Source organism: Microcebus murinus, chromosome 13 (genome assembly GCF_040939455.1).
Source record: "Microcebus murinus isolate Inina chromosome 13, M.murinus_Inina_mat1.0, whole genome shotgun sequence".
Taxonomy (NCBI): domain Eukaryota; kingdom Metazoa; phylum Chordata; class Mammalia; order Primates; family Cheirogaleidae; genus Microcebus; species Microcebus murinus.
In genome coordinates this window covers 36,593,227-36,607,949 of record NC_134116.1, presented here as the reverse complement: position 1 = coordinate 36,607,949, position 14,723 = coordinate 36,593,227, and the positions used below count along the sequence as shown (strand labels likewise).

General features: G+C 34.3%; 1 protein-coding gene across 12 annotated transcripts in view; it reads right to left on the bottom strand.

The window, feature by feature from the left end:
• Positions 1 to 2,776: 2,776 nt before the first annotated feature.
• MYCBP2 (MYC binding protein 2) overlaps positions 2,777 to 14,723 on the bottom strand; it is a 261,302-nt gene continuing 249,355 nt past the window's right edge. For all 12 annotated transcript variants that reach the window (XM_076009352.1, XM_076009354.1, XM_076009358.1 and 9 more), the window contains 10 exons: positions 14,353 to 14,454; positions 13,433 to 13,561; positions 12,789 to 12,921; positions 11,042 to 11,145; positions 10,055 to 10,243; positions 9,162 to 9,269; positions 7,736 to 7,945; positions 4,737 to 4,844; positions 3,914 to 4,079; positions 2,777 to 3,607 (listed from right to left, as the gene is read on the bottom strand). In XM_076009352.1, the coding sequence (XP_075865467.1) occupies positions 3,492 to 3,607; positions 3,914 to 4,079; positions 4,737 to 4,844; positions 7,736 to 7,945; positions 9,162 to 9,269; positions 10,055 to 10,243; positions 11,042 to 11,145; positions 12,789 to 12,921; positions 13,433 to 13,561; positions 14,353 to 14,454 (1,365 nt within the window). In that variant the 3' untranslated portion in view covers positions 2,777 to 3,491. The remainder of the gene's footprint in view (positions 3,608 to 3,913; positions 4,080 to 4,736; positions 4,845 to 7,735; positions 7,946 to 9,161; positions 9,270 to 10,054; positions 10,244 to 11,041; positions 11,146 to 12,788; positions 12,922 to 13,432; positions 13,562 to 14,352; positions 14,455 to 14,723) is intronic.

Here is a 14,723-nt window from a genome sequence, read left to right as displayed (position 1 = left end):
AGCTCACACAGGTGGAAACCAAAAAAGCAGGGGCTAGACTTGAACTCAAGTTCTCTGGTTTTGATCTCAGCACTGTTTATGTACAATTGGCAGTTTTCAGGAAAATGAGCTGCAATGTTTTATCATATAGCTACTGCCAGAAACATGATTACGTATGGGTGATTATGTGACAAAGTGGGCAGGGAAAGATTCTGGGGTTGAAAATCTGAAAAAGAAGGCAAATAATTAAACAACGTAAATGAAACGTGAATAGAGAGTACTGCCGAGAACAAAAAATAAATTCTTAAGCCCCCACAACCAACTGAACAGAACCCCTTCTTGGCTGAGGGAAACCCAGAGAAACCTTAAAAACTGAGTTCCTGGCCATGAGGGGATGGGAGGATGGACATACCTCATTATACCCCCTCCCTTTTGTGATTTAGGAACAACAACAGACCTGCATTAATGTTAAAATAGAGATCATAAAACTGACAGAATAACAGATCAAATTATAAATAAGACCTAAGCCATGCCAGGCAAGGGTTAAGTTATGTACACCTACCCTTAAAGAATAAATTATGTTCAAACTGCCACAAGGTTTTTCTTTTTCTCTAGCAGCTAAACAACACTGGCCTTAGGATAAGCAACAAATTGCATTTGTTGAGAGGTCTCTTATCTAAAAAAAAAAAAATGAAAGAAAAAAAAAAAAACAACCCCCCCAAAATTGTAGGTCATCCACTGCCAGGCCCTCATTGACCTCCCCCTCACCCGTTCCTCAAGCTATAACTACAGCTTTGATTGGACAAGAGACTGATCTCAGTAACCTTTAATCCTACGAGACCACCGACCATGGACTGGTTCTGGTCAGTTTACAAAGGCTGCCCACTTGAATGCCTTTGTGTCTTTGCTTAACCTTTTGATACATGGGGCCTAACTGTAATACATTTAAATGTTAAGTCTCCACCCCAGAGTAAACATGCGACGCATGTGACATGCATGTTTGCTTACCACCCATGCATGCATTCCCCCTTGGTGAAAACAGATCCTCCTATAACCTGTCGAATTTGTATACTTGGCCAACCTGTTCAGCATAAATCCCTGTTCTACTCTCTGCTCCCTCCAAGTTCTTGACTCCTTTCCAAATTTATGAAGACCTTGTGATTCTTAAGTTGACACTCCATATATTTTAATCACATAAGCTTATTGATAGAATAGGGAGATTGTAGGCTGAAACAATCTATCCAGAAAACTGTTTAAGAAAAATGGCTTTTCCTAGGCCTGAAAATATACAGGGAAAGAGCTTCTTTCCAGAACGATTCACTGATACCTACTACTGTGACTCCACATTTCTGTTTCCTGCCTAAGTGTATTACACACAGTATTTGAAGGATGGTCTTTGTGCACAGGATGCTTGAGCCAAATGTCTGCCAAAGCCACCCTTTCCGTGTTTTGTCATAATTTATTCCTAAAATGTTTGAAGTCTCTGGTTTTGAAATGCTAGGGATCTTGGTTAAAAATGACTTCCTCATAAATGAGGTTAAAATCATTGTGAGTATAACATTATAGGGCTTTGTTGCTTTTACCCCTTTCATAACTTGGGATGACTCATTCTAGCCCAGCCATCTCAATAGTTTCCTGTTTCCTTTCTTTTCCATTACAATTTACAAACAGTAGCTGATCAATCTGCCAGCAAAGTTAATGGATACAACATGATATCTTTCTAGTTCTTAAGTGTCCATGCAGTCTCTTATCTACACGGCATTCTCAGGGTTAGTTTCATTCCTGTGGCCTATGAATTTAAGTCAAATATATTTATAATGGCCTCATTGCATTCTCCCCTCCAGTTTTCCTGGGGGTTCATCGAGGAACAGCTTTAGTCTCTATACCTACTTTGTGTGTTTTCCAGAAACACTTTAAGTCAACCTTGAGCCTGAACACTTAGACTACTCACTAGTCTGTAGATCTATTCTAGTTATGTACTTTTTTTCCTCATGCCTTTCTCCACATCTCTGCCGCTTGAAATGCTACTTACTCTTCAAACTGCAGCTTAAATGGCCTCTTAGCTATACTCCTCCCAACAATAACCAAACAAAAAACCAGTAACAATCTTTCCTAAATCCTGAAACATTTGGCTTGGCTATATTATGAAACTTATTAGAACATTCTGTAAAATAGCTAACTGTGCTTAGATCTGATTTTTTCTTTATATTTTAAATACCTTCAAAACAAAGATTGCTTTAAATTTCTTGTAAATGCCTAACACGAAAGTCAATAAAGTTGTTAATGATTTCTATATTGACAAATTAATTTCTATATTTCCAACAGTGGAAATTTCGAATAAAGTAGAACAAAACTTCTGTTAGTCTCATGAAAAAAATATAATCTGATGTATGATGAGCTGTAAATAAATAATTTGGCAATTTCATGACTCGAGTGCAATAAAAGATCTGCTTTAATGCACTGTTGTCTATAGAAAATTAAGACCAGTAATTTTATTACTTTATAAAAGATCAAAAAGCTACTGGTTAAGATAGAAGTTGATTAATTTCCTAAATGTTTTCTTCTGTTTTTGGTATATGTCTGCTTATGAATATATGTATGTATATAAACGATCTTCTACCCAGTGTTTAATTAAAATTCCAACATTGTGCTTCATTACTACTCTTATTTTCTCTAACAGTTATGAAAATTATGATTGTGCTGTTAGTAAATTTCTTTCTAAGGAAAACTGGATGGACTTTTAGACTTTAAAGGTATTTAAATTTTGTTTCTCAAACAACACCTTACACAAGTGGTAGACTTTATCACTGTATAAAAATGTACAGTGGTTTTATTGACATGTACATTCCAATATGTTTACAGCTGCAAGATAATGAGGCACACTCAGTATTGCACTTCATTAAAATTTCAGGCTCAAACTTAACCTAGAAGTTTAAATGAAACTGCATTTGTAATTTAGTAATCCTTATACAGGACAAACATTGATATCTTTATATACAGTGTGATACTTATTACATTTATATGCTGTCCTAACACAATTTGTTTTTTTAAATAACAGTCTAGGAAATAAACCAGAATATTCCTCTTTTTATCCCCACCCGTGATGCAATTGTACAGGATTACAAAAAGGCAGTATACAATAAACAATGATTATTTTTCTTTTTTGCTTGAAAGCCAGCATCATTCTTAGTCCATGGGCATGGTGATTTTTTTTTATATCAATTATCTATAAATGTCCAATGTTTCACAGGCCAATGACGGTAATGGCCACATGCAAACACCTCACAAGTTTGATGTCTTGGTTCAAAAGAAGATAAACCAAAGTAATGGGGAAACTTTCCATAGCAAGAATTATGTACATGGTATTTGGCATCCTTCTTGCACTGTGAATGGTTCATTTTCATGGATGTAAAAATGGTCCCGTACTTATCCTGAGCAAAGTTTAAACTTCACCGCATCCTCTTGGGGGATGAAGGCAACTTTTCTCTCTGTAGACAAAGGATCCGAGTGTTCTAAAAAGTGTGAGCATTTCGGCACACTCCACACCCCAGAGCAAACTCTTCCCCAGTGGGTGGATGAACAACATGGAGTGGACATTCAGTTCCTTCTAACTGTTTGCCTTTGGGACCTGTATAAATTTTGAAGGAGGCAAAAAGCAAAGGAATATAATTAAAAAATATACCCATACAAACTTCATAGAAATAGAAATCACTGATAAATTATTCAAAGAAATAACATAACTATGGTTATACAAATATAAAATTAAAAACAATTTCTTCTAATCACAAAAGTGAAAGACGTAAGTGTATACAAGGGTCAAGGAATTCCCTCTGCTTCTTTAGGCTAGCTTGAATTGGGTTTCCAGCACTTGAAATAAAGAGTTCTCATATACCATATAAAACATGATCATGATTTCAAAATATTAAAAGCATACCTGCAGGACAGTGTGGTAGTTCTTCCTTAGGAATGCTAGTCATTCTTTGAAAATCATCATGACAAGCATTACAAAAATGTGTTGTTCCAAAACAGAAAAAGACAGCCACTGAACAGCAGTAGCGACATTTGTATTCTAAAAAGTCTGTTCCGTGTTTGGGACACATCTATAGTAAAAGAAAAGAGACAGATATAAGATTATAGTAATACTATTTCAATTATTCTTAAGATAGTCATACACACACACAAAGACACACACACAGTTCATTAATTCATATTTTGAAAGCACATATAGCTCTCAAAATTGATTGAAAAACTAATGATATATACATATGTTAAAAAACAAATATGTGGCTTTGGCAAAAAGATCTGGACAAAGATCCAAGTTCTAATCCCACCTCCATCATAAACTATATGATTTAATAAACAAACTACTTAATTTCTTTATTAATGGTTCCTGGTCTATGAAATTGAAAATTAATAATATTTCATCTATTTCCCAATTTCATGGATGTACTGTGAAGATTTCACTGAACAGAGGAAAACCTGAAAGTTTCATTGTAGGTCTAAGAAAACTAAATAAGTAAATTTGTTACTTGTTTAAATATGGTGATTATTTCATAAAAGACAAAATTATAAAATAAAAATACCATCAAAAAATAATATATATGAAATAATTTGAAAAATTATACAATGCTGTATAAATATCAGAAGACACTAGGGAAAAAAACCCTGAATTTTCCCACCATATTGGTTATATTATTATTTAAAAGTAGAATTGTAACATTTTTAAACTGTCCTTTCTAAGAAAATATTCTGCCTACCTGAGCCCTGGACACATCAGAACAGGCACCACAAATGAGCTCTCTGGGATCATAATCATCCCCTTGTCCAGCCTCAGCATCACAGCGAGCTTCACCACCAAAATATGCCTATGGAGAGAATATGGAGAGAAAACTCTGGCATGGGAGATACAGAGTAGGCACAATGAAAATAAGATCAAGAGGTCTTAGAAAATACTACTGTCTATGAGATAGTCACTTGAAATGCGAAGTGCATGCCCATATTGCTGACTGGACAGTGGGTTAGGGTAAGATATAAAGCTATTTCAATTCTGGATTGGATTCAAGCTTACAGGAGTGAGTTACCTTGTATTATTCAAAGCAAAATGACAAAAAGATAAAAAACATATGATACTTCAAATTAATATGAAGAACATAATATTATGTAGTAAACAGAAACTGTGTTTTTTCAGGGTAAAGTCTACTGAGTAATTTTTTTCATTTTGAAATATTAAACAACATAGTTCTTTCTATTGCTTAAAAAATATGCTAATAATTCCCAAATTATAATACTGTAGAATAAAAAAATGTGCCCAAAATAAATTATTAGTACAGAACTGTAATTCCAAGGCTAATGGGGAAAAAAAATCAATTTTAAGCATCTTCTGATCAAACAAACATTTTTTAAAAAGGAAAGGTAAATTTGGTAATTCCATTCAGAATACTGCTCATACTTACAAAGCTACAAAACAGTGTCTAATACAGGCACTTGAAAAAATGAAATTATCATGATGGATGACTTACCTGTATTTGCTCTGGGCACAGAATGAGGCCAAGAAATTGGGACAATTTGCATGCACATTATGTCCCACAGTCAAAAGGCTATGTCCAAATTGAGAATAAACAGGCTGAGTGAATAGAAGTCTATTATTTATACTAGAAAAACAGGTCACATGACAGGATCTACTGATGCAGAGGTTATAAATGGTTGTCCACCAGCTAAATTTGACCTTAGAAGTACTTCAGTTTGTCTTGGGGCCTACTGCTTATTCCAACTATTTCACTTTTCTATAGCTTCTACCTGGCTTCATAAACATTTGACTGTCACCCCTGCGATAGTAAAATATTCATTTATAGTGTTTAGCACATTAAAAACACAAGAAGAATATTTTATTGTTTGTAAAAATACAGTTTCACAAAGGTACACTATTGGGTGTATGCATATTTGTCTTTCTTCCTGACTACCATACATTTATTGAGCCTGCCATTCATTATCTACACATTTTCTTTCTGTTACATTTTTTTTTTTGAGAGTCTCACTGTGTTGCCCAGGCTTGAGTGAGTGCTGTGGCGTCAGCCTAGCTCACAGCAACCTCAAACTCCTGGGCTCAAGCAATCCTGCTGCCTCAGCCTCCCGAGTAGCTGGGACTTACAGGCATGCGCCACCATGCCCGGCTAATTTTTCTATATATATTAGGTGGCCAATTAATTTCTTTCTATTTATAGTAGAGACGGAGTCTCACTCTTGCTCAGGCTGATTTCGAACTCCTGACCTCGAGCGATCTGCCTGCGTCGGCCTCCCAGAGTGCTAGGATTACAGGTGTGAGCCACCGCACCCAGCCTTCTTTCTGTTACATTAAGGGACTAGGCATCTTTCATTTAAGCATTCTTTCACTGATTTATTCATATTTTACTTAACTTAGTATGTAGTAAATGCCAAGTACTAGAGACAGAGAAATGAAAAATCATAGTCTTTGTCCTCATGGAATTTACCAAGTGGGCAGAGAGACAAGTAAGCCAGTAATCACAATGCAGAATAGAAAGTGCTAAGATGGATATATGTAAGATATCAAGATTGTGTGGTGGTGGTGGTGGTGAGATGGGAAAACTTGAGCTGAATCCTGAAGTATGGTAAGGCAGGCTTGGCTCTGCATGACAGCATGTGTGTATGGGGGTGGGGCTGGCTAGTGAGTAAAATGCACAGGAGGCGGCAGAGAAGAGCACTGATGAAGACAAACAGCCTGTGCAATGGCGTGGAGGTGTCACTGAGTGAGCAAACATGGCTGAGTCTGGGGAAACATAAGTTGCAAGGTATGTCATAGCATGGACAGCAAATGGTGGCATACTGGGAGATGAGGTGGGAGAGGCAGGCTGGGCTACAGGGCTCTAAATAGAAGAATGACACAATTAGATCTGAGATCTAGAAATATTAATCTGCTACTAGTAGTGTAAGTATAAGGGATGGAATGGGGTTAGGGGCTCCACAAAAAAGCTCAGGAAGGTGGCTACTATAATTACCAAAGAAAATGATTACGATCGCTGAAGATATAATAAAAAAAAAAGACGAGAGATTTGGAGACAGAATTGGCAGGATTTGTAAATAAAGATTAGAGGTTGGGAGAGTCAAGGTTGATGAATTAAAACTAGACACGTGAACTTTGAAGTATGTGGTAGAAATCCAAATGTCTGGTAGGCAGCTGAATATCCATATCTAAATCTCAAAAATTTGGTAGGTCATAATAGTACAGGTGGTAGGGGGAGGCATATAGGAGGTCATCAAAGGTAAGGAGGTATTGATGGAAGCTCTGGGAAAACAACTATTTAAGGCGTAGATTAAAAAAGGAACCCAATGAAGAAGTTAAAGACAAATGACCAGAAAGAAGGGACATCAAATGAGAGTGTTGTCCTGGAAGCCAAGGAAATAAGAATTTTAAGGAAGAAATAAATGGTTAGCAGAATCAAGTAAGTGAAGTGTATTAAAGAACTAGTTGGATTGGGCAAACAGGAGGTTACTACTGATGGAAAAGTAGCTTGTGTACAGAAATACTACATGTTTTTTAAAAAGTCTGTAAGGTAAAATAAAAAAAAATCCCCCCCAAAATTAAGTAAACAAGTTCAACTTGAAACCATGTACCAAGCTGTCTCATTTTTAACTTTAGGCTTAAGATATAATAATAATTAGGTATCATTATATAATTCGACTTCTTAATCAGATAGGTAAGCTCTAGTTACTAAAATTCTTAGTATAATTCATAGCATACCTTTCTGCATTTGTAGCAGACATAATATGCATATCTATTCATTGCATAGCCAGCTGGATCATTATAAAACCTCACACCAGGAGTTGTGATAGCTTCACTCTTATGCAGACCTTCATATTCCAATCTCATTAAGGCTTTTCTTCTGACATCCTCATAGAGTTCTTTTATTGGATCAAGCAGATCTTTTAATACTATGTGATTTATTTTGTTCTGTAATTGAAAAATGAAAATCCTTTAACAGAGTCATTTACTAATCAATTTCGCAAACACTTAGTATGCACCCAAGTGCTAAACACTGTGCTAGGAGATAACCAGATGGCACCCATATTTTAAATAAAATGCCATGTACAGATAATTCTGTAAAGTCCTTACAAGCTCGTATTTTCCCAAAAGCAGAGAAAATAGAAGCAAATGGGGCACAGAACATACAAATTCCATTTTATTAGCTTTATATTTCTTGAGTCTAAAATATACCTCCTACACCCTTAGCTGTTCTGGAAATAAAAAGTTTCCTTGCTGCCATAAATAAGACATACTCGCTCTGTGTGTGTATGTTTCCATTCCTTCACAGGGTAGGGAAGAATGTTAGGTGATGGAAGTAAACAGGTAGCGTTTTCTATCTTTCTATCCCACTTTCATTTATCTATTTCCAGATTCCTAAATGTGAACTATCTCTGTGGCACCATTTCAGAAGGGAGAGCAAAATACTACAATCTTTTAGATTATTCCTCAGTCTAATTAGGCAATAACTGTGGTAAGTTTTCCCATCTTATACCCTTTACACTAGTTTGCAAATATGAAGAAAATAGAGAAAACTTAACAGAACAAAAAAGAATGATGAATAGGGAAGGCTTTGCCACGTTCTTAAAGGTTTTTTGTTAATCCTTATTAGCTTGCCAAAACAACTTCCTACTTGCTTGCTACCTTTGTAGAGATGTGTCAAAATGCCAAGAATTTTCTCCTTATTTTAACTGAGTTCTAAAAGAACCTGTTCCAATGGCACTGAAGGTTCTGATTTCACTCTTTAATGGCAGGTATCACTACCTACAGACAGACACCCAAGGATCCTTCTTCTTTTTGGTTGTTGCCCACTGTCATGTCATATGATCTGAGCTCTCAGGGAGTCTGAAAGTAGTGATGCATGCCCTTTATTGCACCATGACACCTACGTGAATTTCTCATGCAACATGTTTAATAGAATTTAATCAGTTTTTAATTGACAATTACTGTCTTGAAATGCATTACAGAAGAGAGGTTATATAATATTTTCAGGTTCTACCTACATAGATGAAGAGGGCAAACTCAGAGCTGGCGTGTAAAAAGTAAACTGGGAAGGGCATCAAGAGATGCTGACACATTTATTTTGAAACATGAAAATAAAGATGAGAAGAATCAGAAAGTAGATGATTTCAGACTCTTTCCATACCTTGCAAATAGGACAAGATATAAATCCAAATGTTATCCTTGGGCCAAGCCATCTATTTTCTAAAACTCGCCGACAGCACTGTAAGTGGAACACGTGACTACAGTCCAGCTGAAATAAACAAAAGCGAAGGATATAAGCAAATGTAATAATGACAAATATTTAAGTAACTGGGACATAATGCAATGCCAGGTGTTATTTAAACCAGATAAGAGAAATATCAAGAAATTTAGTATAATAAAATTTCTGAACTTCTCTATCATTTATGGGACATTATTAACTAGACCTTAAGCTTCTCCCATTTTTTACCATTTATATATTAATGCCACCTATATAAAGTAAGCCACGTTAGGGAGAAAAGTAAAATTATTCAATTTTGTATCTCATGGAAAGAGGAGGAAACTACTGATTTAAAAATTTAAAATTTTTCTTGAGAATATTATCTTAGAAACACAAGAACTGAAAATATACATTAACAATAGGTAAAAGTTAAAAAAACTTATTTATCACATAACTTCTATTATGTATAGAATTATGTATCATTATAGATCAATTACATAATGCTATAAAAATACCATTCTGGATTTTGGAAATTAAGAAGAGAATAGCTACTGGATAATCCAATTATTTTCTCCTCTTCTGAACATTTTATACATTCTATTAATTACAAAGGCTTACACAAATCACAAATTAAAGCTGAGTATACACCATGGGAAGAAGAACATAAACAGAAAGAATTTGCTCCTCATTAACCTGGTCGATGCATATATTAAAAGAACATTTTTACCTAGTGATATCAAAAAGATTTCAATCATTTTTTTTTAATTCGACAAATATATTTACATTTCCCCATGTTCAAGTCTAGATACAGTCAATATATTAAAAGCGGAGGCAACCTGAATAGCTGGGGCTGCTGAGAGGGCTTCAGTGAAACATATCATGCACATGTCATCCGCATCCTGCTTCAGTGTTGTGGCACTTTTATCACAGCCGTGTAGACAGGGCAAACAATGCTCCTCATTTTTAACACCTCCACATGGGTGGCCACAAGGATGTGTCTTACTACAGGCTATCTTAGCATATTCCTGTTAAAGATGAATTATAATGGTACTTAAATATTTAAAGAGGCACACATTCTGGTAATTTTACCTATTATATAAATTTCCCAAGATTATTTTTCCACAGGATATAGCTATGAAGGCTAGGTAACAACAAAGTTATTTTCTATTCTTTGTTTGAATATAACTTAGAACTTACTACTAACAAAATATGTTTTTCTTTTAATGTGATTTTAAAAAAATTCACTCCATGTAAAGGAAATGCTGATAAAAGGTAAATTATAATTTTATATTTATTATCATGTATAACCATAAAGCAAAAAGTTCCTGATGTAAACAATTTCCAAATTACCACTTCCCCCTCACCTAAATGGGGGAAAAAAACATCAGATACTTCTTAATCTCTGAGCATATCCAAATTCTTGTTAGATTAATTGACGAACCAAAAACATTTGGATAACATAGAATATGAGTATATATGTTCAGGACTAAAGAACTCTCAGATACTGAAAATTTATTTTAGGGAAATAAGTGAATAAAGTATTTATGAGGTAAAGGAAATGAAGTCCTTAGAATTTTAACTGTTTTATTAAATACATATGATCATGGTAGTTGAGAAACACACAAAAAGAGTCTGGTTTGGGATTGACAGCCTTTTTTGATCCATTCTCCAGCTTTAATAAAGCATTTAACTCTTGGCATAGGTAACGCACTAATTTAGAAAGCTGGAGTTATGCTGAGATATAATACTTATTTATAGGAAGTAAAGGTGTCACATGGGAATATGTGCTATTCCTCACCGGGATGGCCTGACTACATACTCACCTGGCAATCTGCATCAGAACAAACACTGCCAACTGCAGATAACTCTGTCCCACTCCTGGAACCACAGAAACGACATGCTTCCGAGCTACTTGTGGTGGGTTTACCTAGGTTCAAGCAGAAAAAGAAAAATCTGCCTTAAGGATATGTTTTCTACATATTTCAATATTACTAATTAAGATAAAAAAGAAAACTAGGTTTATATCAATTGCCATCACTGAGAAATCAGCCTGATAGTTTTATAGCTAAAGGGTTATAAGTTGCCCTAATTATAAAATGAACAATCATAAAAAAGGGATGAGAAACTAAATACCTATAGGAAGCCAAATAAATTCTTGACAGATTTATTTATAGTTTTTCAGTAAAAGAAACAAACTAGATTTCCAATCAGGTTACCAGGCTGAGCAAATGTGGCAAGCCCTCCCACCAAATGTACAATACCAGATAAAATATAATAACCAAAATTAAATAAAAATATAGAGAAGACAGGGAAATCTTTAAGGATCTTTACATAAATAACAAAATTATAAGGCATAGAAGAAAGCCTATCATCATCAGAGAGTATGAAACTCAAAAAATAGAATTGCTATCCAAGGAACTCTGCAATTTGAAAAGGAATTTAAATACGTTTGAAACATTTAAAGCAGGAAAAGAATCCACACAAGAACAGAGCAATTAAGAAAAGAATATGAAGATTTGGATATTAATACTCAAGATCATTTTAAACACAGATCACAAATCTGAATATAATATCAATACACTGAATTCAGCAATATTTATATAAAAATATTTTTGAAAAAGAATAGTTTATATCATGAATATAAGGATGGCCCAAGATTAGAACATTTATTAATGTAATATATGGAACTGACAGATTATAGGAGAAAAAAAAATCAGCTATAAGAAAAAAATGCCATGCTCTTATAGCATGAAAAGTCATTCATGTTTAAAGTAAAATTGATCCAAGTTTACAACTAACTTCAACATCAAAAGTTTGTGTCAGACAAATGGCATGCTGCAAATGTGCTGCAAATTGAGAATTTATATGATTCAATGTCACTTTAAGCTAGGAATACATAAGATTTACTAGAGGAGAGTACATTAAAAATACATAAGTTACTTTTTGTCTAAAGTAATGTCTATCATTTTGTTAATTATTTTATTACTATCAATAGAAATAGTACCATTCAGAAAACCATGAGAAATACTAGGTCTATAAAAACCTCTGAAAATATCATTAAGTCATACAACCTTACAGTTAAAAGAGATCTAAGTGATCATTATGTGCAGCAATTCTTATTGTGGAGCTACAGTTAACAGAACTGGAAGTGAGCATCAATAACTGTATTTTATCTATGAAACCTCCATTAGCTGTTATCCTTACTTATGGGAAATGTATCTGATACTTCTGATAATTATCAGTCATGTGTGTCTCAGGACAACTGTCTCACTTTATGAATAAAGAGAATGAATTCCAGAGAGGTTAAATTACTTGGTTCAAGGTTGCACAGCTAGTTAGTGACATACGAGGTTTCCTTACTTTTAGTCGAATGCTCTTTCTACTATAAAACACTATGTCCAGTAAATATAGTAATATAGACAGTGATCAATGATGTCATAATTAAACATCAGAATATCACTCAAAATTATTCACATTAAAAGAAATAACACCTAGTTTAGTCATAATCAGTAGGCATGGTTCAATCTTATTTTTTTAAAGGCATGGTTCAATTTTTTAATCCTCTTTTACCTGTATGTTCTCGGAATTCCACCATTGCCTTCATTGTTTTAGAATCTGCCAGAGCCATCAACCAGAACAGTTTGGTTCTACCACAACCTTCATGAAGATCAACCTTTATAGCTTCTTCTTCTTCTTTGAATACCTATTGTTTCATTAAAGAGAAGAGAAAAATATATTTACTTATTACTCTGAAAGAGGAAATATAACATTTAATTATTCAACAATAATAATGGGTTTTGTTTATGAAGCATCCTAAAAAGTTCCAGATACTTCCAATCTTCTCCTCTTTAATTTTCACAACAGTCCCATTTTGATAAATGTAAAAAATACATGTTGGAAAGGTTAAACAACTTGCTAAATTTATATTTGATAAGCAAGATAGCTGGGAGCTCAACAAAGGTCTTTGATTCCAAAGTCCATTTTTTCCCATTAAACTAAGTTTCTTTCCCACATTTTTTTTTGCCTTGTTCCTGATTTTATTTTATTTAATTAATTAATTTATTTATTTCAGCATATAATGGGGGTACAAATTTTAAGGTTTCAATAAATGCCCTTTCCCTCCCTCTCCCCAGCTTTCCCACATTTATTTCAAAATTCATTGACTATATTTTATGTTCCAGATACCATTCTGGGTATAAAGACAGAAATGTCACCTGTCTTTGATGAGTTTTGGTTCGTCGATGAAGATGAAGGAATCTGTCACAGTCAGTACATAAATTTCCACAGACATTGCATAAAATGATTGCTGCAGTTTCCCCATCATCATGGTTATCACACATAGGCTAAAATAAGACATTTCCATGTGTTACATCAGATTAACAAGAAAGTCTTAGATATTCATAGAAATCAAAATTTATTTACAATAACAGACTGTTACTCTGAAGTCATTTAAGGATTTAGAATATGAATGTTAAACAGCAGTATTGCAAGTGTACTTAACTATAAAAATCTCTGAAAATCCCATAATGTGCTATGTAGGCTCAATGATAATGAGCCTACATATGTTCATTAATAAAATGAACATGTATACTTTGCTTAGTGAATTAAGAAATATTTTCTCCATTATATATTGAAACATTCTGTGTGCTAAATGAATAAAAGGATTCATTTTTGAAACCTGAACATTAATAAGAGAAAATGTTGAAGGGTCCTATACAAAGTCTTCTCTTCCAGTGAACATAAAAATATCATCAAACCTACTCTAAGTATATATGTGAATAGGTGGTGTGTTATGTTGCCTGTCTTACTGCTTTATTTCCTCCTTCCCACCATAAGACTGATTTTTTTAGCATAATATCTAGACATAGAATCAGATTCTGATTGAAAATAAATTTTGATGTAAAAATGACTCAGAGAAGCACAAGAAAGCTCTTTTATATAATTAAATAAAAACCTCTGAAGTTTCTCATATACTATGAAGAGGGGACTCTAAGTGAAATAGACTTGTGCGATAAACTTGGCCTATGGGATACAATTTTTCAAGAGTTTCACTAATTGTGTACTTTGACTTGCTGGGTTTTTTAAAGCTGAGCTAAAAATAAGGTAAATTCTTATAAAATAATTCTGGTCTTACCATTTGTTTTTGTTGCCCATCTTTTCCCATCCATCTCCCTGAGGAGAGACGATCTACATGGTCCTGATCAAGAACACACAGTGATGCTAGCGCAAGCCAGAGCTGTTGAAAGGAAAAGCTGTTATACCACTGAATTTTTAGAAACGACTTATAAAATGCCAACGTCTGACACATGACAACAGTTCAGCAAATGCTGGCTGACTTTGACAATACATAGATATTCAGTGGCACTTAAGTTTTCCTGAAGTGGTACCAGGCACATACGATCACTGCCTTATGTACCATGCACACAGTAGGTACTCAAATAGGTACTGAGCAAATGACTGTTTCTCTGATGAACCATCTGGTTTTCTGCCTGATACATGAAATTA